This window comes from Rhinolophus sinicus, linkage group LG11 (genome assembly GCF_036562045.2).
Source record: "Rhinolophus sinicus isolate RSC01 linkage group LG11, ASM3656204v1, whole genome shotgun sequence".
Classification (NCBI taxonomy): domain Eukaryota; kingdom Metazoa; phylum Chordata; class Mammalia; order Chiroptera; family Rhinolophidae; genus Rhinolophus; species Rhinolophus sinicus.
The window spans coordinates 42,693,453-42,720,138 of record NC_133760.1 but is presented as its reverse complement, the minus strand read 5'-3'; the positions used below and the strand labels follow the sequence as shown (position 1 = coordinate 42,720,138).

General features: G+C 40.2%; 1 protein-coding gene across 4 annotated transcripts in view; it reads left to right on the top strand.

Annotated features, from left to right (window-relative positions):
* The window catches only part of FTO (FTO alpha-ketoglutarate dependent dioxygenase), a 338,798-nt gene that overhangs the window by 128,831 nt on the left and 183,281 nt on the right, over positions 1-26,686 (top strand). For 3 of the 4 annotated variants that reach the window (XM_019732370.2, XM_074314872.1, XM_074314874.1), the window contains 3 exons: positions 6,308-6,387; positions 13,137-13,280; positions 18,586-18,705. In XM_019732370.2, the coding sequence (XP_019587929.2) occupies positions 6,308-6,387; positions 13,137-13,280; positions 18,586-18,705 (344 nt within the window). Of the gene's footprint in view, positions 1-6,307; positions 6,388-13,136; positions 13,281-18,585; positions 18,782-26,686 lie in introns of all 4 variants that reach the window. The other variant, XM_074314873.1, reaches the window with a different exon arrangement.

Here is a 26,686-nt window from a genome sequence, read left to right as displayed (position 1 = left end):
CTGATATTTGATATTAGGAAGGTGTCCGAGGCCATCTTCATTTTGATTCTGCTGCGGTAAATTATGCTTTCTCTTTGCACATTTATACTTTATATTTAATATTTGAATAGAATACGTTTATGTACTTGGTGAGCCATTTTGTGGTGCAGACACAGGCCTTTACACACCTTTGGAAAATATTCTTGTATTGTTTTTTGATTGTTCTCGTACTTTCTGTTTTCTAAGGTGCTTGTTATATGTATTTTGGCTTCTAGAATCTGTCTCTCGTGTCTGCTCTTTTCTGTCACTAATTTTCATTTTTCCCTCTCAGTTCTAGGAGAATTTTTTCACTTCAGTAATTTGATTTTTGTGCAGCAGGCGTTTTGTTGTTCACTCCACTGATCATCATTTTACATGAAATAATACTATGAAAAAAAAATTAACTGCGAGAAATGTTTCCTGATCTCATGCTGTCCCGTCTTCATGGCTAATTGCCTCATTTTCGCAGATACCGTGCCTTGTTGAATCAGGTATCTTCTCAAAATATTGAGACTGATAATAAAACATGTTTTCTGTAATTTTGAGTAAAACCTTTTCAGAAGCGACTGTTTCCATCAAAGCGGTGTCTTTCTGTGGAACTGCAGTACTTTCGCTTGAGTCTAGCGATTCGTTCCTGTCTGTTTCTCCTTGTAGAAAGGGGACTAGTACTGGCTTTTGGTCAACTAGGTGCTGAGAGTGTTTCCATGAAAACGTAGCAGAGATGGCTAGCCAAATCCTTCACTTGAAGGAAGAAGGGAGAATATGGATCCTCACAGGGCGAGAGAAGAGAGTCGACAACCTGGAGTGAGTAACTAGCTTTTGTCTTTGTGGGGTGTAGTTGACTGCTTGCGGTATGAGCAGGCCATGGCAGCTTTGGCCCATCGTAGCATACTGCTTGCCCCCCTTTCTTACGTCACTAGGGCCTGGTTCTTTTCTCAAAGTGGCACCTTTTGCCAGAACACACCCTGAGGTCTCTGAGTACCACAGGTTGTGTGTATTTCGTGCTGCTCTGCAGAGGCAAGAGGCCACCTTCTGGGCGCCCCATAACCTCTCACCTTCTGCCCGTCACCTTCTGAGTTAGGGGTGAGCTCTACTCTCAGGACCTGCTTAATGTATTTCTCGGGATGCAGCTCTTCCAGAGTAGACGGTCATGTGTCAACCTTCTTTAACCTCATCCCATCTTTACTGTGTCCAGCACAACTCCTTGCAGTGTCTGGCTTATTGAGCACCTTTCCCAAATATGTAGTGCTGAAAGAAGTTTCCATCCCATTTAATATTTCGTTGATCGTCTCCTTGGGAATCTAGGAATGGGGCAGCTAGAGGCCTGAGTTTATACGGACATCTTGCTGGGAAGTTTCCCTTCCCCCCTTTCACTGGCTGTTGAATTCTGAAAATGATCTTAGTCATGGATGTCTCCACATCTAGGAAAAATAAGGTCATAAATATTAAGATTGAGGGATGAGAATAGACAGGTGAGTAAGAACGCAAAGCTTCAGTGATCGTGTGACACTGGGAAGATTGGATTTCAGTATTGGGCTTATTTAGCTCAGAAAGGCTTACTGAGTCTTTAGCAAAGCTCTTGATTGTTACTTTAAGAAATTTGGGGTGAAATAGCCCTAGCGACACACTGAGCCGCAACACCGAGGAAGTAACGGCTGGGTTAAATTTAGAGGGGCTACTGTTGGGGTTTGTCCGTGGGGAGGTGTCTCAGGATAAGGGACTTCAGTGTTAAAACCAGGAAAGTCCTGGGCATGAATCAGTCACTGTAGCGTAAATGACGCCTTTGCATCTGTGGTCTTTTATATACAAGATGACATTTCATGCTGCATTGCGTGTCTGGAGCTCTGGTCCCCCGCTGATGGAGCACGCAGCATTGAGCCAGCTCACTGTGAGCCTTTGCTCGTTTTGTTTTTGGTGAATACATTTCATTCTACAAGCTCCGATTCCACTTGAATCTAGAGCCAGTCCATTTTTAACTGCATTCTGAGATAGCTGTGGCAAGTAGCCACTCTTTAATGTTTTCTGTCTAAAAATTTATTCAGAGTCGTCTTTTAAAGCTAGGAATGTCTTTTTAGTACATCCTTTGACAAGGACAATCCATGGAGCTCGAGCCATATTTATAGACTTCGGGTTTTAGATAAATGAGACGCTCTTAAAGGAAAATTACAAGGGTCTTTCTAAGAGTCATAAAGGATTAGAGACAGTTGGGAGCAATTTCAAAAAGAGTTGTTTGATGAGAGAGTTGCCAAGGATTTCCATAAATACGGTAAAAACCTGAGTGTTACCTGAAATGCTGTGTTCTCCACTTGACCTGCGTCAGGTTTAGCCGCCCTCCCTCCATGGAACAAAAGCACTTCACAGATCTGTTCATTAAGATGATTGTTTCTCCTTATGATGTCTCTGGGTCCTATTATTGATGACGTAGGAGCAGTTAGACTTTTATTTGAGTAGGTAAAGATGAGACTGGCATTTATGTCTGTCTTAGAAATTGTTTCAAATCTATATGGGAATCTGCCCTGGGGGAACCTCCTCCAATCTTTGCTTGTTTGTTTGACTCTGAAACCCCCTGTAGGCAAAACCGTCTGGACCAGCCCAGAATTCTGGAATGTCTTGAAAGAGCTGGAGAAGAGAGTGGCATCCAGCCTTCCTCAGGCCTGGCCTACAGAGACTGGGTCAGCTTCGCTCCTGTCTGTTAGCCTTCCTTGTTGCCTTTGTATTTGCATTTCAAACTCCAGATATATCCCGGATGTCATCATCCCCACCTTTCATTGCATTTGAAAAATACTGTTTATGCAATCTCCTAATGTTTTGTGACTTACTCACCATCATCAGTTGTTGCTGCGAAAACCCACAAAGTTGCTCTTTGTTTCTCTCTTTCCCTCACTTCATGTATCCAGTCTGTTAGCAGGTCCTATTATTTTCCCCTAAACTCTGAATCTGGTCACAGCTCACCATATCCCCTCACCGTGTCACTGTCAACTCCTGCTGCATGGATTCCTGCAACAGCTTCCTGACTGGTCTTCCTGCTTCAAATCGGGGTCCCTTTCAGTCCTCTCTCTTTTCTATAAAGCTGCCACAGTGGCCTATGTTAAACTTAGCTCACAGTTTTTCCCTGCTTAACATTTTCTAAAGGCTTCCCACGTTGTATCTGTAATAAAACCCCAAATTCCTACCACGACCAACAGAGATGTCCCGAGTCTGTTCAACTTCCTGGCTGCGTCTTGCCCACCAGGCCATCCTCTCGCTGGTCTGCCTTCTTTCGCGAGCACAGCAAGCTCATGCCCACTTCCATGCTTGGCTCCCTCTGTTTCCTCTGCCTAGACATCTCTCCTCCCAGAACTTAGCATCGCAGGCTCCTCACCGTTCCCATCTCATCTCAGCTTCCACGTCACCCGTGCAGGCTGTGTATGGAGAGTGCACTATTCCGCTCTGCCCCTGCTGACGCTTAACGCTTGTTAGATTATCCTTTATTTTCTCCATAGCACTTCCCATCTGAATTTCTTGTCTGTATCTTCTTCATTATAATCTAACTGCCATGAGAGAAGAGATGTTGTTTTGTTCACTGTGCAGATGCTTCCCCAAATATTAAATTAAGGAATGCAAATAAGAGTTTTCCTTTGCTATGGGAACACTCAGGGCGAATAACTTTGTATAGTGACATAACTGCATATGAGTATATTACTGGTCTTAAGATGGGGAGCGAGGCAGTCTTAGAGATGTTTTCTGAAGACTTTTCAGTTGATATTGAAAAAAAAAAAGATGATTTTTTTAGAGCAGTTTTAGGTTCACAGCAAAATTGAGCAGAAAGTACAGAGAGTTCCCGTCTACCCCTGACCCCACTGTTCTTCCCACTAATATCAACATCCCCACCAGAGTGGGACATTTTTTACACTCAGTGAGCCTACATTGACATGTCATTATCACTGAAGTCTATATTTTACATTAAAGTTCACTCTTGGTGTTGTATATTTTATAGATTTTAAAAATGTATTATGACATTTATCTACCATTATTGTACCATGCGGAATAGTTTCATTGCCTTAAAAATCCTCTGTAATCCTATTCATCCTCTTCCCTCTACCCCCAGCTCCTGGCAACCACTGATCTTTTTACTGTCTCCATAGTTTTATCTTTTCCAGAATGTTGTATAGTTGGAATCATATAGTATATGTAGCCTTTTCAGATTGTCTTCTTTCACTTCGTGATACACATTTAAGTTTTCTCATGTCTTTTCATGGCTTGATACCTCATTTCTTTTTAGTGCTGAATAATATTCCATTGTGTGAATGTGCCATAGTTTATATCCAGTTGCTGGATGATCTCCTTGAGTTCTTACGTCCTTATTGATTTTCGGCCTCATGATCTGTCCATTTCTGAAAGGGGAGGTTTATGTCTCCAACTACAATAGTGGATTTGTCCATTTCTCCTTGCTGTTCTGTTATTTTTTGGCCTCACATATTTTGATGCTTTGTTATAAGGCCCATACACCTTAAAGATTGTTATGTTTTCTGGGAGAATTGATCCCTTTATCATTAGGTAATGTCTTCCTTTATTCCTGATGATTTTCTTTGCTTGGAAGTCTGCTCTAGTTAAAATTCATTTAGGTAGTCCAGCTTTGTTTTAATTACTGTTAGTGTAGTAAAGGTTTCTCCAGCTCTTTACTTTTAATCTGTATTTGCCTTTATTTTTAGAGTTTTTTGTTGACAAAATATAGTTGGCTCTTGTGTTTTTTTCATCCATTCTGACAATCTCTGTCTTTTAATTGGTGTATTTAGATCATGGATGTTTAAAGGTATTATTGATGTAGTTGGGTTAATGTCTACCTCATTTGTTAATGTTTTTTTATGTGTTGCCCTTGTTCTTTGTTCTTATTTTTCCTCTTTGGCCATCATTTCTTCAAATATTTTTTTCTGTCATCATCCATCCCCTGAAAGTCAAATTACATTTATGTTAAACTGCTTATTAGGTCATAAGTCTCATAGGTCATGGATGCTCTTTCATATTTTTTGTACTCTTTTTTTCCTCTGTATGCTTCATTTTGGGTAGTTCCCATTTCTGTGTGTTCTAGTTCACTGATCTTTTCTTCTGCAGTGTCTAAAGTGCTGTTGAATTCATTCAATATGATATTTTCTTTCAGGTACTATGTTTTTCAAAAGTTCATTTTATTTCTTTATATATGTGTGAAAGACAGTAAAGATATATTTATCTTATGTATTATATACAGAGGGTGCCAAAAATGTATACACATTTTAAGAAAGGAAAAAACTGTATTAAAATTGTAATATTCAATATATACTGATAACAAAAGATGAATACAAGTCACATTTGACTACTGCAATTACAAGAGGTGCTCAAAGTGGTAACCATCAGTGTAATTTTAATACAGTTTTTTCCTTTCTTGAAATGTGTGTGCATTTCTTTGGCACCCTCTGTATATTAAAAAATCACCCTTCTTGGTATCTTGGTAAGAAGCTTCTGTTGCCTACATGGGAACTCTGTTGCTGGGGAACAGTCCTCTTCATTTCTCTTCTTTGTAATACAGGAAGTGATGTCCTAATGGAGGTGATACAGATTTTGCCTGACATGTGGCATCATTTCTTAGAACACACAACAACTCGGCCATTGGTTTCTCTCCCACTGCATGTGGTTTTAGGCATATTCTTCAGCTGATGAATTCACCACCTACTTCACTCTTGGGTTGTGAATCCGTAAGCTTGAACTCTGTTGGGAGAGCCAGAGCTTTGCAACATGCTGAGTTGGTTGGTTTGTTGCCTGGAAAATTGTTAGGGCAAAATTGATAGTTTGATTGGGGAGAGAAAGACAGATTTGCGGATGAAAGATGTTCAACATCAAATAATGTGAAAGAATGTTGGCTTATTCTGAAGGCACAGGTAGAATTAGGTATATCAAAAGAAAGAAACAGAAGTTCAACCGATAAATAGTAAACTTTGTGACGAGTGGTATCATAAGATTACAAATACGTAAGGTAACCCGTAGATCTTGTTTGCTAAGGACAGTACTGTTTTACACCAGTTGTCCTGGAATAATTATTAATAAAATCCCCTTTCACTCTTAAAAGTGTCATGGTTTTGATGATCATTTTGTTTATAAAGAATGGTTTAAAGACTACAAAGCAATTGTTAATTCCTTGAATTCCTATTGCCGTTCTTCTTGAATGATGGATTTACTGTTTATTTTGCATTTTAGTTTAATAGTACATAGTGACTAATAAGTGCTAAGTATGTGTGTGGGTGTTTTTTTATTTTAATTTTTGGTATTTTTCCTGCAGATGATCTCAATGCCACCCACCAACACTGTGTTTTGGCTGGTTTACCACCTCGGTTTAGTTCCACCCACCGAGTGGCAGAGGTAAGTGTAAATAAAAATATGATTCAAACTTAATTGGATGTGGCAGAAGTGGTGGAATAAGCAATTTATCATAGAACTTTGGAAGAGTATTTGATAGGAAAATTGCTTCCATCTAACTTGACTTTAGCCTCTATTTACTTACATTTTTAGCTTTGAGTTGTGTTGGATAGTTTTAAAAAGTATATTCACAGCGTGGGATAAGTATATTTTGCTTCTTTGGGGTTATGTTTCTTGGAGAAGGTAAATGCCCTTGGCATGTGTTGCTAGTTAGAGATTTTCTAAGGGGTTTGTATCTGTCAAGGTCAAGGGCAGGAGATGGCCAAAAGGAAATGGAGCAGATTTGTGTGCTTGTGCATGTGTTAGCTGTGATTGGGCTCAGATGGTTGAGAATTTACATTTCCCTTAACTTTCGGTCAGGCTTCTGGGCATGTGAATGTAAATTAAGGAGAAAGTTACAGTGCTGCCAAAATCTTCTGAGCTCCCCAGTTGTGTTCATAACCCAGGCTTTATTGCGAAATTCTGCCACCAGTTGGAGTGGCCGATGGTCAGCCCATTAGACTAGTTCAGTATAGAAACTCAAGAGATAAAGAAGACTTAGTAGTCACCTTGGGTTACTGTGCGCTCAGTTGGGAAGGATTCCAGAGAGCAAGGGAATAATCGTGAAAAGGATTACAGGTTTACCTCTTTCCGAGCTTGCTATCTGTGTTTTACTTTACAGTTTGCCTTTTTATCTTATCACGGGAGACCAGTGTGAGAGAGTTGCGCAGAAAGGATACCAGAAAAGTGGCAGGGAAGCACAAGCCCGAGACTTTTTCAGTCCTCAGACTGTGTGGGTCTGTAAGGCAATGTCATGTCTTTTGGTCATTAAGTAGCTTTTCTGGTGGACTGGCCAGTTGTTATGTGGCAGAGAGGGCATGTGTGCCTGTTTCAGTCAAGATGCCAGCAAGCCCATCAAGCATTCCTTCCTCCCTTTATCCTTATCGTCCTTTCTTTTCTCTTTCCTTCACTCGTTCATCTAAATATTTGAGTGTCTGTTGTGTGTTCAGCAGACTGCAGCCTTGAGAGACAGAGCCATCAACATGACAATTATGGCCACTACCTTTGTTGAACTTCCATTTTAGTTGGGGAGATAAATAGTAAGCAGATAAACACAGAAATAATTATCTTAGAGACTTACTTGTGTAAGTAAATTCTGTTACGAAATTGGGAAAGATGGGAGAGAGGGAGGGAAAGAGAGAGGAAGACAAGAAGGAAGGCAAGGGACGGTGAGAGGAATGGAAGGAGGGAGCAGTGAGTAAGCATTTATAGAACATCTAATATGTGCTTTGTATTGTACAAAAATATACTTCATTTTCATACAATGCAGGATGTTGCAGGCATCTGCCTTTCTAGCGATAACCCTCCCAAGTGTCCTTTTCTTCTGGATCAGTTGGAGTGTGTGATTACCTGTGTATCCTTGCAACTTTTAAAATCTAATCTGGAAGAGTAGACAAGCTGGTTAGTGCTGTGCTCAGAGGGCTGTACAAAACGATGCATACAAAGTTTGGGAAAACATACTCGATGAGGATGACAATCACCTACTTCATAGGGTTCTTCTGAGGATTAAATGAGTTAATACATGTTATTTTTTTAGAACAGTGCTGGGGTAGAGTATGCATTCAGAGAATGGTGGCCACTACTACTATTAAATTACTACTATTACTGCTACTACTAGTAGTATCTTTTTTTTATTTAATTTATTGGGGTGACAATTGTTAGTGAAATTACATAGATTTCAGGTGTACAATTCTGTATTACATCATCTATAAATCCCATTGTGTGTTCACCACCCAGAGTCAGTTCTCCTTCCATCACCATATATTTGATCTAGTAGTATCTTTTTTATTTATCCCAATGGAAAACTAATAGGAGATGGGAACAACCAGAGCTCTGTATGGAATGCTATTCTGTCTCCATTTATACACCAGCATATACATAGTAGTAAAGCAAGAGACGTTAAGTCATCAGTGAGTCTTGATTGTAAGAGTTGCTGTTGATTGAAAGTACTAGTCAGAAGAAGGGAAGTAATTTCAGTTCACCCATCCATTCTGCAAATGTTCATGCTCAAGCTCTTCTCTTAGGTATTTGTGAACAGGAATGGTTGACACAGTGTCTTCAAGCCGCTTTCAGTCTAAGAGTAGGCAGAGTGCAGAATAGAGAGTAGCAAACAGCGTAAGGATCCATGGATGAGATGACATGGAAGGCTTCAGCGTGTAGGAGTTGGGGGATTTTAAGATATTTTAGACAGCTAATGGGGTGAGGACTCGGGTGGGAATCCTGTGATCGGGATGGGATGGAGATGCACAGGGAATACTGAGTGGCTGTGCTTTAACTGGATACCAGGCTGTCACAGAGGGAGTGTGGGCAGTGAAGGCTGATGCCCGAATGGGGCCAGATTGTGAGAGATCTTGAATGGCTGTCAGATCAGGTGTTTGGACTTAAGGTGGTTGGCAGGTAGGATATTGATTATTTTCTTGGTAGTGACATACTGGAAGCATCATCTGGTAGTTTTTAAATTGGTATACTTTCTGGAAAGCTATGTGGGGATATGTGTAAAGCACCATAAAATATTTGTATCTTTGATCTCATAACACTGTTTTTGGAATCAAACCTAAGAAAAATTTAAAAGAAGTGTAAAGATGTTTCTCTAGCATGATTAATAGTACTGCAGAGTTGGACAGAACCTTAATGCTTTTATATCATGGGACCAGTTAATTAAATGATGGAATATCAGCTCAGTGAGCAGCCATTGAAAATGGTAGTTTTGAATATTTATGTACAAACAGTGAACAACAGCATATACTTTGAATCATCGCATAAAAATAATTAAAATAGGGCCGGCCCGGTGGCTCAGGGGTTAGAGCTCCATGCTCCTAACTCCGAAGGCTGCCGGTTCGATTCCCACATGGGACAGTGGGCTCTCAACCATAAGGTTGCCAGTTCAATTCCTCAAGTCCCGCAAGGGATGGTGGGCAGCGCCCCCTGCAACTAAGATTGAACACGGCACCTTGCGCTGAGCTGTCGCTGAGCTCCCGGATGGCCCAATTGGTTGGAGCACGTCCTCTCAACCACAAGGTTGCTGGTTCGACTCCCGCAAGGGATGGTGGGTTGTGCCCCCTGCAACTAGCAATGGCAACTGGACCTGGAGCTGAGCTGCGCCCTCCACAACTAAGACTGAAAGGACAACAACTTGACTTGGAAAAAAGGCCTGGAAGTACACACTGTTCCCCAATAAAGTCCTGGTCCCCTTCCCCAATAAAATCTTTAAATAAATAAATAAATAAATAAACAAATAAATAAATAAATAAACCACTGTCAAAAAAAAAAAATAATTGAAATAGGGTAAGGTGGTAGGATTATGTTTTCATCTTATTTAAAAACTTTTATTTCACCTTGTTTTATTGCTTTCAATAATAGAAGAGGGAAAAGACGTTTCTTCCCAACACTAAAGTTACATTATTGTTTCCTTCAACAGAAAGGGAAAAATATCCACACAACTTTATAGCACGCAGTTATTCGACAAATGTCCTCTCCCTACACACCAACATCACATGTCTTATCTGTGTCAAACAAAATGACGTGTGATTTGCTGCCTATTCACAGTAGGGAGGAAACAGATTGTCTTAAGGAAATGATGTTCTGAAATGTATTTCAGTTAATCAGAGAAGAAGTCTATTCAGTTCTTTGGTTGCATATGGCTAGAGTATGTCTGATGCCTCTCACCCTTTATTTCATTTTAGTTTTTTTCTGGTTGTTACAGAATGTTCCTGGGACTCAACACAGAATATCTATTTTTTTAAATTTAAATTTTATGTATAATTATATTTTGAATAAGCAGTTACTTAAATGGTTCAAAACTGAAAAAGTACCTAAGCGTATACAGTTAAAGTCTCTTTCTGCCCAAGCCAACCATTTCCTTCTCCCCAGAGGCAACCAGTGTTATCAGATTCTTGTTGTCTTTTCAGTGATATTTAATACATATGTAAGCAAATACATATGTAAGTTAACAATTTTTTTTATACAAAAAAGAGCCTACGCTAGACACGGTTGTGCTCTATTTGTTTTGTTTTATTTCAGTAGATCTTGGTGAGAATTACTTATCAATATGTAATTCTTACCTAAGAGTAGGCAGTGGTTGGTTTTGTTTGTTTGTTTGTTTGTTTTTTTTTTTTTAGCTATGATACCAAAAGCACAAGCAACCAAAGAAAAAATAGATAAATTGGACTTCATCAAAGTTAAAAACTTTTATGCTTCAAAGGATACCATCAAGAAAGTGAAACAACAACCCACAGAATGGGAGAAAATAGTTGCAAATTCTGTATCTCACAAAGTGCTCGTATCTGGAATATATAAAGAATTCTTATCACACAAAAATTAAAAAGCTAATCCAGTTTTTTAAAATGGCAAAGGATCTTTTCAAAGGACAGTTCTCCAGAGAAGATATACAAATGGCCAATAAACACATGACTATGCTCAACATCAGTAGTCATCAGGGAAATGCAAATCAGAACCCCAACACCTCATACCCACCCCAGCAGCTATGATTATATTATAATCATAATCACAGTAACAGGTGTTAGCGAGGACGTGGAGAAATGAGAACCCTCACATGCTGCTGGAGGGAACGTAAAATGGTGCAGCCACTTTGCAGAAGAGTCCGGCACTCCCTCAGGAGGTTAAATACAGAATGAGCCTCTGACCCAGCAATTTTATTCCTAGACACACACCCCAGAGAAATGAAAACTTGTCCATGATTGTTCGTGGTAGCTTGATTCCTAATAGCCAAAAAGTACAAACACCTCACAGGATCGTCACCTACTTACTTGAACGGATAAACAAAATGCAGCTTATGTACGCAGTTGCATGCTATTTGACAATAAAGGCAAATGGAGTGCTGCTGACACATGCGAAGACTTGGATGGACCTTGAAAACCTTATGCTACGTGAAAGGAGCCAGTCACATATTGTATGATTTAATTTAGGTGAAATATGCAGAATTGTCAAATCTGTAGACACAGAGGGCAATCAGTGTGCCCAGTCCTGGGAAGGTTAGTAGAAATGAGAGGGTGTGACTGCTTACGGGTACAGGGTTTCTTTTTGAAGTGATAAAAATATTTTTAAATTAATTGTCATGATGGTTGCACAACTCTGTGAATGTACTGAAAAACATTGACTTGTATGCTATAAAGGGTGAATTTTATGACGTGAATTATGTCTCAGTAAAGCTGTTATTAAAAACAACAACAACAAAAAACAACCCTCAGTCCTGGTTATAGGTTCTCTATATTAGGTAAAATTCTAATCACCCAGAAAAAAAAAACTATGTCTCCCTTCTTTTTTTTTTTGACTGCAAGTATGGCTCCACATAGTTCATTTAACTGGTCCCCTATTGATGGGAAATTTAGATTGTTTCCAGTCTTTTGTTACACTAAATGGCAGAGCAGTCAATAAGCCCTTAGGTAGGCTACTTCATACTTTGGAAAGTAACGGTGCAAGTAGAATATGTTTATAGACAGAATGTCATTTTTTAGAAATGTCGTAGGGGTGTCTGTGGGACAGAAATGAGTGGTAATTCGACTCCAGGTTTTCTTTTCTCTTGGTAGCAATTTGGAGCTGCCCGCCCTTGTGTTCCTAGCACACTGGGGCCTTCATACTAAAATCTGTCTTAGTCGAGCTTCTGTTTTTGGCACAGACTCTTTGTTTTTTTTCCCCAGGCTTGTTCATGTCACGTCGTAGTAAATGGCGGTAACTGTGCAAAGAAGTTTTGTACCAGGAAGTTAACCTTCGACGTTATTTCTAAGGGATCAGTCTAAGGGACAAATATTAAAATAAAAATATTTTAGGGATACATTTCCGACGCTGGGTCTAAAGGATATTTATAGCTTACTTGTTATCGTTCTAGGAAATCATGTCATTATCAAAACAAATGGATGCGTACTCCACCTGTGTCCTCTTCTTTTCTGACATAAGATCCTTCAAAGCAGGGGCTTTGTTCATTTGACCCATTTTGCTCCCCCAGACCGAGAGGGTTGAACGAGTTATCTGTGCCCTTGCTGATACCTGCGTTCTAAGTCATGCTTTTGAACGTGCCTTGAGGACCTGAGCCACATCGTCTCCATTATTGGAAGAGTCTATCCCACCAAGGACTGCAGTTGCCTAGTGCATGCTTTTTGCAGAAAAGGAAAATGAGTTATTTGCCCTGCATTTATAATTCACTTTTTTCCTCCTCCTGCCATTACTGTTGTCTGTTGTGTACTTTTGAACCAGGTCTTCACTCAGGTTGCCTTTCTTTCCCATTGTTAGGTTCAGGGCACTTGAGATAAAATCAGTGTCCTTGACTTGTTGGTTAATTGGTTATTCACTCAATGACTACTTATGAAGTTTCTGTTACATGTAGGACTTGGTTCTAGGATTGGGGCCTTAGCCTGAGGGAGCGTACTGTTTCGTAGAGATATGAGGCCTACATCGTATCATTAGAGATATGAGGCCAACATCATAAAGGAAAACCAGCAGGATGAGTGGTCCAGGTGAGGCCACGCTGGCAGCACAGAGCCCGTGAGCCACTACAGTCATTCTTAAGGAGTATAGGCTGAGCTGTAAGGGTGACAGGTGAATGTGCAGAAAGGGGACAGATGTGTACCACCCTAGGAAGGGAGGCTTGGTGAACTTGGAGCTTACTTATAATCTTGACTGCTGGTCTGTCTCTGCAGTGCTCGACGGGAACCTTGGATTATATCTTACAGCGCTGCCAGGTGGCTCTGCAGAATGTCCGTGAGGAAGCGGACAGCGGTGATGTCTCTTTGAAATCCTTGGAGCCTGCAGTTCTGAAACAAGGAGAAGAAATCCACAATGAGGTGAGGATTATGAACAGTGAAGCCTCTGAGATCCCATTCTACTTGCAAGCTTACCAGTTATTCTGCCTTGTTTCATGTGGGTGGAAGACATGAGACTCCTAGGTCAGAGACAAAGGATGGTTTGTTACTTACAGCAGTAGCTAGAGTATCAGCTTTTTTGCGCCAGTTTCCCAAGCCTCTGTTTCCACAGGGCAGTGCAAAGTGGGCCAGATAACCCCACATGGGTGCATAGAGGGGTTGCCTTATAGGAGAGGAACCTGAACTAAGTGAACCCAAATGTTTTATAATAGATCGTAAGCATGCCTGTCCTCTGCTCTAAATCAAGACACTGTCTTTATCCTCTAAGTCTGTTAGCAAACCTGCCCTTCGTTCTGGCAGGAGAAACTGTATCTTCCAGGGCTTTTCACTCTACAAACATCCACGCAATGAGAGTCGGAAACAAAGGACAGTCAGTGCCTTGCTTACAAGCCATGCAGAAATACAAGAGACCCAAGAAGAATAGTCTCCCAACACATCTAAGGGGAATTGAGGGTGGATCCTAGGAGCAAGTGTCAGCGCTTTGCCTTTTATTTAGTCGTTAGAATTCTGCAGTCTGTGAGACCAGCAGGTCCGGACCCCGTGAGTGAGTTTCACAAACTTTGCTGTTCTCTTGAGGACCTTTTTGGCTACATCTTTGGACCACATATATTTTTGTCTATTTAATACATTTTAAAATCAACTCATTTTTTACTAAATACAATTCTTTAAAAAGGAAGCTTTATATTGCCACTTTAAGTGGAAAGCCAGCATTAGTAGCCAAAAGAAGAAGTAACTAGAAAAAGCAGAGCCAGTGAAAATGGAGCAGTGTTATTAAATTCCAGCAGATGTGCTGCTGGGAGAAGGCTCTGAGCCTAAAGTCTTCATTCTTCCCATTAAGATGGGAGATAGTGTATTACTTCATATATATTCTAAAAGTCACTGAATTCTATGTATGAAGTGGGTGAATTTTATGGTGGGTAAATTACACCTCAAAAAAGAACAACCCTATTAAAAGGAGAAAAGAGTTTGCCAAGTGGTAGAGAATTGCTGAAGATTATCACCAATCTGAGACTTTCTCTTTGGTATCATTAGAAGGATTGATGGAGAATATGATGGAATGCAAAATACTCTCATCCACTTCAATAAATAATTACTGACCATGTGCCAAGCATTCTTCTGGGTGTTTCAGTATATACTGGTAAAGAAAATAGACATTCTTGTTTAGGGAGGGGACAACAAATAATAAACATAACACATGGGTTAATGATATAGTATGTTAGATGTGATAAGTGCTACACAAAAACCAAACAGAGCAAGGCGATGGAGATGGAGAAAATTAGAGTACATCCCCACTGATAAGATGTCCTTTGAGCAGAGGCATGAAGGAGGTGAGGAATGAACCATGAGGATATCAGAGAACAGGAGGAACAGTGTTTTGAGTAGAGGAACAGCCACTGCAAAGAGAGACTTCCGGTTCACAGACCAGTTAAGGGGCAGTCTGATTTGAGGGGCGGGAGTGAGGCTGTGAGTTAGAGGAGACGCGGTACCTTGAAGGTTTGAAGGCCCTGTGAAGGACAAGGTCTTCCCATTTTACTCTGTAGGGAATGGGGTGTCATGAAGGGATTTTGAGCAGAAGTAAACCTTCTGCTTCCACCATGCCATCTAATCCCTTTAAAGAGATATTTAATGTCTTAGGAGTTGCTCCACAGTTTGTGAAACGTTGCCATAACCTCCAGACCCAAAGACAGAGAAATTCTGCCTTTCGGGGGAATTACAACCACTTCCAGTGCTAAGTTGGCCCCAGGATTGGCGTTCTTTCCTTCATTGTGCCCCATCGCTGTCCCCCTTCTCTCCCATCAGCCCTTGCTAGAGACATTGCCAGTAGCTAGAACTTCAGGGAAGATAAGCATTGTGGGCCTGGTGACCTCCCTGAATTAGACGTGGGAGCCATTACGTCTTTCTCCATATTTGTAGTGAAACAATTCTGATCTGGAAATGTAGGTACGTCCTTTTCTAAAAACCTTGCATTTGATGAGTCAGGCTGGCAGAATGGGTGCTCCCTTTAATATCCCGCAGGAGCTATTTTTTTCTCCCCTGTCCTTTCTGGTCTTAATCTGTGACTGCGTCACCATGGAGGGGTGTTGGGCCACAGTCAGCCGCTGCCCTGCTGATGGTTTGTCCCTTCCTTTTGCCCCCATGGCTGTGAGCCCCCCGGAGGGACTGCACTCTGGAGAAGGGATGAAGACCCTACTCCGGTCACGGCTGGAACTTTATCAGTCCGTCAGTGTGGTTAGGCTGGTTTCATTCAGCCCTGAAGTAATAAGGCTTCTGCTCTGAGTCCTTCACCTTTGGGTTTTGTGCAGTGTCTACCCTGCAGCTTTCCTTTGGGGAGAAAAAATACCTGCTTTTTCTTTTTTCTTTTCTTTTCTGTTCTTTTCTTTTCTCTTTTTTCTTTCTGTAACTCAAACTTTGAATCAAGAAGCTGGAAAAAATTTTTTTGGCTTCCTTAATTAATTTTAACTAAGGAGCCAACTACTTCTCTTGGCATTCGGGGAGCTGGTGAGGGTGGCATTTGATTACAATCCTGTAATATTTTTGCCCACAACATTAAAATGAAAAAGTCAGGTTCTGGAGTTGAGTAAAATGCATGCCAGTGGGTTTGATGCCCACAAAGATTGTATCTCACGGGCAATACTTTCACTCAAGAATACAACTCTGTTGGGAGTAAGTCCTCTCAGTTTTGAATGTTTCTGACTGGCTTCAGGGAGTGAGGGGTGGGCATGAGAAGTTAGAACTTGTCACTGCTCAGAAAATGTCATAAGATTGTGACATCCTTGAAGACAAGAAGTCCTAGGCCTTGTGGCCTTGTTCAGTTTGTATTCGTAGCATCTGGCAACCACATGGCACATAGTAGGCCGTTCATTATTAACCCACTTAATCCTCACTACAAACCTATGTGGTTATTATACAATTATCTTTATTTTACAGATGGTATGGCTGTTTGGTAGTGGAGCCCAGTTTTGAACTGGCTCCAGAGCCCTCTTTTTTAACTATGACATTGTCTGCCTTAAAAGAGAGTTGGGCATCTGCGGAAAAAGATGAAGTCATGATTTACTGAACAGGGCAGGGTCTTTCTTTGCCCTCTCATTTGTTGCAGAGTCTCCAGCTCTGCCCCTCTCCTTGTTTCTGAGTTTGAATTTACAGAAATCCAGACTCTAGTGTGTTCTGAGAGGTTGACTGAGCTAATTCCCTCTGATCATCTGTTTTATTTCCTGGGATACCAAGGTTGCCAAGGCTGATGTGTTTTGTCCTCATCACTAGAAATAACCAGCCCAAAGATAGGAAAACTTTTAAAAATCGTTTCCATTCTCCCTAACATAGGGCGTGATGCTTTGCTGGTAGGTTGTTCCTGTAGTGGGAACCAATTTCATGTGAAATCTATTAAAAAAAGAGCTCTTTTTGTTGTTGTTGTAATACGTAATGTTGTTAAACCTGTGTCTTCAGAGAAGTTGAACTACACACACTTGTATTTATTCTGCTTTCAAAGCAGTCAAGCTTACTTCTGTTAACCACTGTCTTTTAATACCACCGATAAGGTTTAGCAGCTATTGTCGTAATATTGTCTACATTCCTTTTTTTTGTTTAAACAGCTTTAACTGAAATCAGTCCTACATATCAAACAAACGTTTAGTTAATGTAAACTAAAACCCTTTCATATGACTTGGTGTTCTCGGGTTAGTTATTTGAGCCGTTTTCACCATTGTTAAATCTTTACAAGTTGCTTTTGTTTGCCTCATGCAAGTTCAATATGGATAAACAAAAAAATTCTTTGTGGTAACAGGTAAAGATTATAATAGCTCTGTGTCTGTATATGGAACATGATTACCTTAGCCAAACCCGATGACCTGACATTAAGCTGTGAAAGCGCTCCATTTCTTTAGAGGGCAGAGGTAGAAAGAGTTTGGGGGATGAATGGAGCTATACGTACTTTGATGGTAAAATTTAAATTTCAAGTTGAAGATGAGTGCTAGAAGACTTGGAAAATAGATTGGAACCAATTTCTTACCCTTTCAAAGCTTTACTCAGCCTGTCATGTACATATGTGAGGATTATTTTAATTGCAGCAGGCAGAAAATGCAACTTGAACTGGTTTAAGCAAACAGGGCTTCAGGAATAGCTCGATCAAGAGTCAGTTGATGTCACCAGGACCTGGTTTTTGTATATTCATCTTGCAGTCGCTTCCTGCTGTGTTGCCTCCCTGCTTCCCATCCTGCAAAATGGTGGCAGAATCTTCTTCCTGTATCTTCTGACAGTCTATCGTCTCAAAACTTACTCTGATGGAACGTACGTCTGTAACCCCCAAACCCAATTCTGGGACTAGAGAAATGTGGTGGCCTGACTGGCTCAGACTCAGGTTGCACTTTGCACCCCTGGTATTAGAGCTGGAGCCCCACCCAGACCACATGGCCTGAGACTGGGGGAGGGGAGGGGTTATCAGGTGGGAAGGGGGGTTTGGCTACCATAGAAGAAGGAAAGCTAAGGAGACCAATAGTAGAAGTTTACCACAGTAGGTTCATAGGAAGGAAAGAAAGTTATTAGTGTCTTTCCTGTGCTTTGTACCTATTGTCATTTGCCCTAAGTTGAAACGTGACCATTTGAATGGCTCTGTAGGTTTAATGTATGTGTGCCTCCATAATTCACTCTACGTTGTTTCGTTATATGGGTAGACGTTATCCCCTGCGCTCCCTGGCCCCTGGGTCAGCTCTTTTTTTGGCTGTACTATATTATTTATTTTATTTTTTTAAGTTAAGTATAGTTGGGTATGGTCTTTATTTATTTTAAGTCTAAGAAACTTAAAATTGGCATCTCATGTGTCTCCTTACTGTTAATGCTAGTCTTTAATAAAGGTGTCTCATAAAAACACAGTTTGCTTGATTTTATCTTTCCCCTCATGCATAGTACAGCCTGCTGTACCCTTTAGGATCTGAGCATTTGTTGTCAATTGGTTTGTAATTCCCTCACGTCGGACTGATAAGTGTGACTGACCATCCCTGCCCAGCCTGACCTGGGCTGTCTTACTAAGATTTAAGACTCCGTTTTCCTTGACTTTGCGGAAATGCTCTGGAGACCAGAAGTTATATTGGGAACTGGTTCGGCTGAGCTTTTCTCACCTTTTCTCATCCTGTGGCTCTTCAGTTACTGGAGGAGAATTGAGTGACGAAGTTATTGTCCTTGATCGTCCATCACAAGGGCATTATAACCCCTGCCCTGTCTTCATGGTCCACAGGTCGAGTTTGAGTGGCTGAGACAGTTTTGGTTTCAGGGCAGCCGATACAGAAAATGCACCGATTGGTGGTGTCAGCCCATGACTCAGCTGGAAGAACTGTGGAAGAAGATGGAATCTGCGGTGAGTACTGGAGGTCTGCAACCGTCTTCTCGGGGATGTTGTGCAGTATAACTCCTCTGCTGCCTAATTTGCATAGGTAAATGCATATTTAATTATTCTAAATTACTGAGTTAGGTTACCTTTGGTAAGGTAATGGAACAGGCAGGATTTTGTCAGTACAGCCTCCATTCAGTTCGTGCACATCTTTTGAGCATTTCCTACATGTAAGGTGCCGTATTAGACACGTGCTGTCAAGTGACGATGAGGGGAGTGCAGTACAGCAAGAATGTCTAAAATTCGGTGGCATTTTTTTATGCACACGAGGCACTATTCTACAGGTTTTCCCTCTACTAAGTTTTAAAATTTTTGCAACAGTCCTATGAGCTGCAGAAACTGTTATGAGCCTTACTTTACAGATGTGAAAACCGAGGCTTTAGAGAAATTAGTGCCTCGTCAAGGTCACTGAGTAAGTGGCAACGCCAGATCAAAACACAGGCTGTCTGGCTCTATAGCTCGTGCTCTTAACCACTACATCCAGTTTAACAAGGAGAGAGACTTGAATATAGCCAGGTGTTACATTAGCTAAAATGAAATCCTGTAATAGAGACTTTTTAAAAAATCACAGTCCAGAGGAGGGAGTATTAAATTCAGACTACTGGAACGGGAACTGTTGTGAAACAGCAGATGTGGCTTTCGGGGACCTTGGATGGGGAGGAATAGGGTCGGATAGGGCATTTGGAAAGGAATTTAGGCTCCAAGAACTGTAAACACGAGATCAGAAGTGGGATTTACAGTGCGACTAGAACAAGGAATATCAGAGGATGTAGCAGGAAATGTTGCTGGAAGGCAAGTTGAGGCCACATGGAGGTTGATTTAAGCCTTAATTTAACTAAGTAATAATAACAAATACTTACACGATACTTATTAAGTACCAGGCACTATTCTACATGCTTTACATGTAACTTATGTAACTTTTATGACAACCTCATAAAGTAGGTGTTATTTTCCCCCATTTTACAAATGAGGACATTGAAACACATGAGGTCTACGTCACTTCCTCTAGGTCATCCTACTATAAGTGGGCAGCTGGGATTTGAACTCAGGAAGGTTGGCTATAGGGTCGTGCCCTTCACCACCTCACTGTTCCACCTCCAAATAGTTGAATTTGGAATCTAGTGGAAAAGTGATAAAAGCCTGCTAAACTCTTGAGAGAGTGCCACTGCACAGACTTTGAAATGTGCTGGAAACAATGAACTCATCTGCAAAAATGGGTAGCTATTGCTAATCCCTCTTTTATAATAATGAAAATATCAAGTCACAACCCTGGAGGGACCCCAGTTTGAAAGTCTGCATCAGAATCCAGAAGTCTCTGCCTTCCAGACGTCTCCTCAGATCTTTAAACCATGCCTTTTCATTGATATAAGTCTGAGGAAGGAATGTTATAATCCTTCTTTTAGTGTACTGAGAGTATCACAAAAATGGATTTCTCCAAAAAAACGAATCAATGCAAGAGTGTCGTAAAAATGAGTTGCAGGTAATGAAAAGTTCATGACTAAATCTCCTTAGTTAGTTCTATTCCTAAAATTAGCCTGGATGGAGTGTGCTCCATTTTTATGGGATAGATATATAAAGGCAGCTTCAGTTTCAGGCAATTTTTTTGTTGTTTTGTTTTTCATTCTGGTTTTGTCCATTTACATCTGAGTTAGAACTTATTTATTTGCTGAACCTTGACTCGAAGACATGAGCTGGACTTTGGGACTGTAATTTGACAACGCTATGAATTAGAGTTGGCAAACAAATAAGAAAGGAACTCACTGACGATTATGTCAAAAATGGTTTTCCATTGCTTTTGTTCAAGCCGTTTCTTTCTTTTGATTTTTAAGGGAAATCTTTGGTATCGTGAGTTTCTCAGTGATGTTCATGATGAATTCATGTAAAAGATTTAGTTATAATGTCTTTTTTTTTTTTAATTTGGGAGCGATGGCACTTTAGATGGAATGTCTTCTAGTTACTTTATAAACGCTCATGTGAAAATGCTGAAAAGAAGAGCAATCTTGGGAATTCTGCGGAGTGAGTTTCCTTGCAGCCGGTGTGGCATTACTCAGTGTCCCGAGTGAAATGAATGGCCTCAGTGTCTGTCCCTGAGCCTCAGGATGATGCTTATCAGCAGAGTGGAGGCTTGGGCCAAGATAAAAGGGATGGTACTTCTAAATTAAATCTGAGCATCGCTTCAAGCCTTTTTTAATGACTTTTAACAAATGCATCATAATTTATTTTCGCCATTGGAGGAGACAGAGGAGAATAATCACTGGGAATGTCTACGGGTCTGGCTCTGTGCGGTGCCATCTGGTTTTGGTGGACTCAGGGTGGAGCTGGCACTGGCTGCTGCGATTCCGGCTTTGTACTCAAGCCCACCTCATATTTTTTCAGTCGCGAACAGTAGGGGGCAATGTTGACCTACCAGTTGGAGGCCCCCAGCCGCTCGCCTTTCAGGAAAATGCATACAAATGTACCATTAACTGTCAAGAATTATCCCCGTTGCTTCAAGTTAGCTGTAATCTCCAAGATTCCATAACACAGGAAATCAGTTGTGGGTTAACAAATTCAACAGCAATTTAACATAAAAAGTGCAGTGTTTGGTGCACATTTGGATTCTATAGAATTAGACTAATCTAAACGGCATTTCTGAATGTACTCACTTTGCTTCCAGGAAATATATTACTCAAAATTATTATCCGTTTAGACAAATGATTCTTCTTTATCTTTATGCTTTTTTTTTTTTTTTTTTTTTTGAATTGTAAAATCGTGTGTGTTGTGGAAAGACTTCTCTAATTGATGTATTTTTTTCTGTTCTGTAACATAGCATTGATCTCTTTGGGCGAGGAAATAAAACAGAAAACCTCAGGCAATATGTACATTACTTTTCACCTTTTGCTTATGAGTAAAGCAACCTCTGACAGCCCTTGTATCAGGGAAGAGACCTGTGTTGTAATTTCTCTCTGTCTTGGTGTTCTTTTTTTCACTTTGTGGTCGGACGGTGTAGTCTCAGGTAGGATATAGAAGAAGAATGGAAAATGAGCTTTGAAATTGCGTTTCTTCCATTAATGGTAATTGCTTCACATGTCATAACCAGTCACATATTTCAAACAGTTGAGTCAGCCGTCTCCAGAGCTCCCCTAGCCTCGACTGCCTACTCCCTGTTGCAGCAAGCACCGTTTTTATCACACTGTTTATTCTTGCCACTTCTCTCCCCGAGGATAGTTTTACTTTGTGCCTGCTCTTGTGATGTAAATGTTAAACCTTATATTTGAATGACATTCTGATAAAATATCACATTTTCCCTGAATATTACCTCATGAATTAAACCCAAAGCAACATAACCCTTTCTTATAACCCAGGAATTTAGTCCAACCTTTCCTCTCATTTTGCTCTCTATTCAGGAAGGTATTATAATACTGTAATACTATTCAGATATGTGTATTTTATTTTATTTTTTTAAACCACCCCCCCACCCCACATCTGAGATTACTGTATTATGAGGAGACACTACAGGATAAGAGAGAGTTACCATTTGAAAGAAACTGTACAAGCTTTGCTTTCTGGGTAAAGAGAAATATGAAAAGCCGAAATCTCCTGTGAGGTGAGGAAGTCTTGCTGTAGCCAGAGATTCAATGGATAGGCCATTTGTCTCTCAGGGTCTGGTATCGCGCTTTGCAAAACTGACATTTATTTTACCTATAAAATGTTTGAACACTGTCAAATTCACAGTGATCCAGAAAAGACTGCTAGGTGTGATGTCCTCTAAATTGATGACATTTACTCATTTCCTTTTGACCTTAAAAAAAAAAAAAAAAAAGGTCAATTTGGTATAATTCATGGAAATTTTCTAGAAGAGTTTCATTTTCTAGAAGAGTAAACATTTTCAGAAGTACTGATGATTTATAATGGAGAGAAATATCTTCATGCTTTTTTTCATTGCTTTTTCTCTTTTTGAGGAGAAGAGTAGCTCCTGATCACTTTGAATATTTAGAATTGCACTTCCTGTCTTGACAGTTCCTGTGCTGGGATCGCAGTGCATTTATTTATATGGCAGTTGGCCTTCATAAGCTTTATTGACTTCAGTGAGTAGGAGCCAAGGCTGGATTATTTTAATGTATCCGTTTTGAAACAGTGTAAAACACAACATATAATTATGTTAGGTAAGCCATAGGCTACTTTTAATTTTACCCATTTATGTTAAAATTTGGCACAGGAGAACAGCAGAGAGATGTGGAAAATGAGTAGGTGTTTTATTTTAATACTGTTACCTGTCTCTTGTCGTTCAAGTTTTAAAAGAGAATGTGAAGGTTGTCCTTTACAAGTCAGTAGTAATAGTTTAATTTCAAGATGAGTCATGCGTCTCCCCCCTGTCATTCTGGCCTGTGTAAATAATCTCACTGTGTAAATCAGCTCATGCCAGGAGTCTGTCCACTGCTGTCTGGGTGAGCCCTTCACAGTATAGGTTACACAGTCGGAGGCTGTGACGGAGCTGAGGAGCACTTTGTTTTTGGAGAGATTAATGAAGCTATCACTGCAGTGCTTTAGATTGAAATCTCTGGAACCGAATAGAGGAACAAGGCTGCTTTGTCACGTGCTGAAATATATGCTGAGTGTACTTACTGGGTTTGGCTATCCTGTTATAGCTCAATTAGCCAAGTTCATTTTAAATGTTCTTCTAGGATTAAAGATTTTTGGGGGGTATTAGGAAGAAAATGATTTAAGTAAATATTAATGGTTTATCCACACTCATGGTGAAGTCACCCACTTCTAAGTATCCATATGGATATCTGTATTTATATTTATACATATATATATATATATATATATATATATATATATATATATATATAGCCCCTATCCTGTTCATGTATATACCAAATTATGTTTCCTAACAGAATCTTGTCTTTTGTTTTCAGAGTTAGCATTTCTGATACAGGAGCAGGAATATATTCTAGTCACTTAGGATCTGGTGTGAGATGTCCAGTGGTTTTAAATGAAAATAATTCCCTTTTCCCCTTTTCGACTGGTACGGTACAAGATGAGCACAAATCGGAGGCAGGTAAACAGTCACAAGCACCCAGTAATTCCAATTATGTACGCGGTCACTGAGTTTTGGGACTTCCATGTTTAACTTTGGAAATTTGGAAAAAAAAGAGGGAAAAAAAGGTAGTTGTCAGCTACGGTGGCTTGAAATCCTGGGCTCACATTTTTTATTATCTTAAATGTGTTCACCGAAGGTTGGTTCTTTCCATTGTCCTCCCTCCCCAGCCACCCACTCCAATTCCCCACAGCTGTATTGTTCTATTAAGAGTAAAATATCTGGGAGGAAATTGTACATGTAATTTAGCAATGAATTTTTAACAGGTTTTGATTCCTTCTTTGATTGCCTTCTGGATTTCTCTCAGATTTTTCCAATTTTTCCCTTAGTTGCTACAGACTTAGTAATGATTTAAAAAATAAAATAAAAAAGTGTTGTGTCTCCTGCCTTTTTGGGAAGAAATTTACAATTCCAAGAGAATTCAGGCTTAAGCCTTAGAAACAGAATGTGCATTGAAAGCACAAAGGAGTATGTTTATGATTCTCTTTGAAGTGTTTTTGCAACTGGATAAGGAAAATTTTAGAAATCGTCTGATAGTGTTCAGGGTAAATACTTAAACCCCTTTAGAGAATTTCACACGCAGATACTGTGCAGCAGAAAAAAGGGATACTTATGTTTCTTAAAGCTGCTACAGCCTACAGCTTTGTACTTAAAGACAGAGGTGTTGAATAGAATTCTACTGAGGATACATCCAGTGACAATATCTCCAAGAACATCAGAGCAAACCAGTGGGTAGGACTTTCTGCTTTTAACCCTTCCTTGAGCTGTGTGAGAGTTGCGCTTTCCTGGTACCGAGGACGAGAAATGTTAAGAGGATGGTCCAGTCCTCTGCTCTGCACACAATAGGAACAAAGCTGAAAAATGCCAAAGATGCTGAAGCAAAGTGACGGACGGGAGCTAGGAAATTCCAAATGAAAGCCTTCCCATTACGCTTGACTCCTGTTAGTATATGGAAAGAAACACTGGAGTAAACAGCCACGATTTCTAGCCTTTGTTAAATAGACACGCACACATTGCACACACATTCTAAATATATATGTATTTTTAATAGAGGAATTCTGTTGTTTTAAATAATTTTAACTGTGCTGGAATTCAGATGGACGGAAAGGTGTGGAGCTCCTGCTACTTTTCCCTGGGGTGCTATTACAGCCTTGGCTACTGGAATTTTCACTAGTAAACCATCATAGCATTTCAGATGTGAATTCAGAAATCCTGGTGGCAGATTGGGGTGTCAGGAATTTCCTCTTTCTCCTGGAAAAGATACAGCATAAAACAAACGCACACTTCTTTTCCTCTAGTTTTTTTGGGCATGGGGCATTAAATTCAGCTCCAGTCTGTCATTTATCTTACTCTGAACACCTTTGAGATAGTCAAGAAGAATCTCAGTCTAGAAAAATGAAGTTATGTTTAAAAAAAAATAAAATCAGCAGATGTAATTTTGAATGGGAAGCCAGATTTCCGGAGGATGTGTGCAGTTCTTGGGAATATTATCAAGATTTTAGGATCTCTTTTTCCCCAAGTTGATTAATTGAATGGTCCCTTAAACTGTTACCTTCTGAAGAAAATTCTTAGGATGATCCAATGAGAAAGCCCGTAAAGTGTACAATACTGTCCACAATCAAGGCACCACCAGTAGTGAGTTTAGAAGGAAGTGTCAACAATCCTTGCGTTAGGGACCCTCACTTAGAGGTCATCTGACCGAGTCTCCCTTCCCCTTTTCTCATTTCCCTTCCTCTGGAACTAGGCTCAGTCCTAGAGCTGAAGGCACTTACAGCTCCTTGGAGCCCAGAGCTACTCTGGGAACGTTTCTGCTCCACTGTGGGCTACATACTTGGGAGGCTGGGCTGGGAATCTTTCCATATTTTGCAAACATGTCTCTGGGGAAATGCGTTCCAAGCGCCAAAATCTCACCTCACCAAGCGTGCTGGGAACACGTTAGGGTGGCTCCTCCGTGTGTTAAGGGTAACGTAACAATCATCCTGCTCTCCCCTCATTTGACATCTGCAAAGGATGACCTGTTTTTTCAAACCAAAGGAAGCTGTGATGATGTTTCCTTTTCAGTATCTTTGTTATCATTGGTAGGTGATATTTTTAATACCATCTTTTCCCTCACACATAAATTATGGTTGACTTTTTTGTGTTTTCTCCCTGTGATCTCAGCCCATCTGGAACCACCTGTGACAATCTCATTTGTAAATTTGTCCTGGATGTGTATCAAATCTCAGGTAATCACCAACTTGGTTTTGATTAATTGACAAAATTAGCCTTCAAATAAAAATCTGGAGTATTATGGCAATATTCAAAGTGAATTTCCAGTGTTTTAGACATATCTGCTTTGGTTATAAAGACTTGGAACAGGTGGTAGCTTGGTAATATATATGCCTCTTACTTAAATATTATTAAATTAAATGAGCAATTATGAAATACCCAGAACTATGCATCAGATCTTTCACAGGTGTTGGGGGATTGGGAGGGCTTGTATTTTATTTAATGTCATAAACTTTTCATGTAGTTACAGTGATATTTTTTTTTAAACAGATGGAAGTGGTGGAATATGCCAATGCCTGTCATAAGTCAATATTTTCTTGGTGGTGGAGTCTCCTGTCTTGGGGCACCTGAACAGTAGTTGGGAAAAACTGGCCGTCATCCGCCGTCTAGTAATAAGAATTTCAAATTTAATATATCCCAAACCCAACTCTAGATTCCCATAACCCCCCCAAGCCTCTCTCTCAGTATCACACAGTTCAGTAATTTGCACCATCGGGTTGCCCAGCCTGAAACCTTGGAGTTGTTTTGGTCTATCCCTTGCTTTATCAAGTGAATCTAGTTAGCTCTATTTTCAAAATATATTCATGATCTGACCTC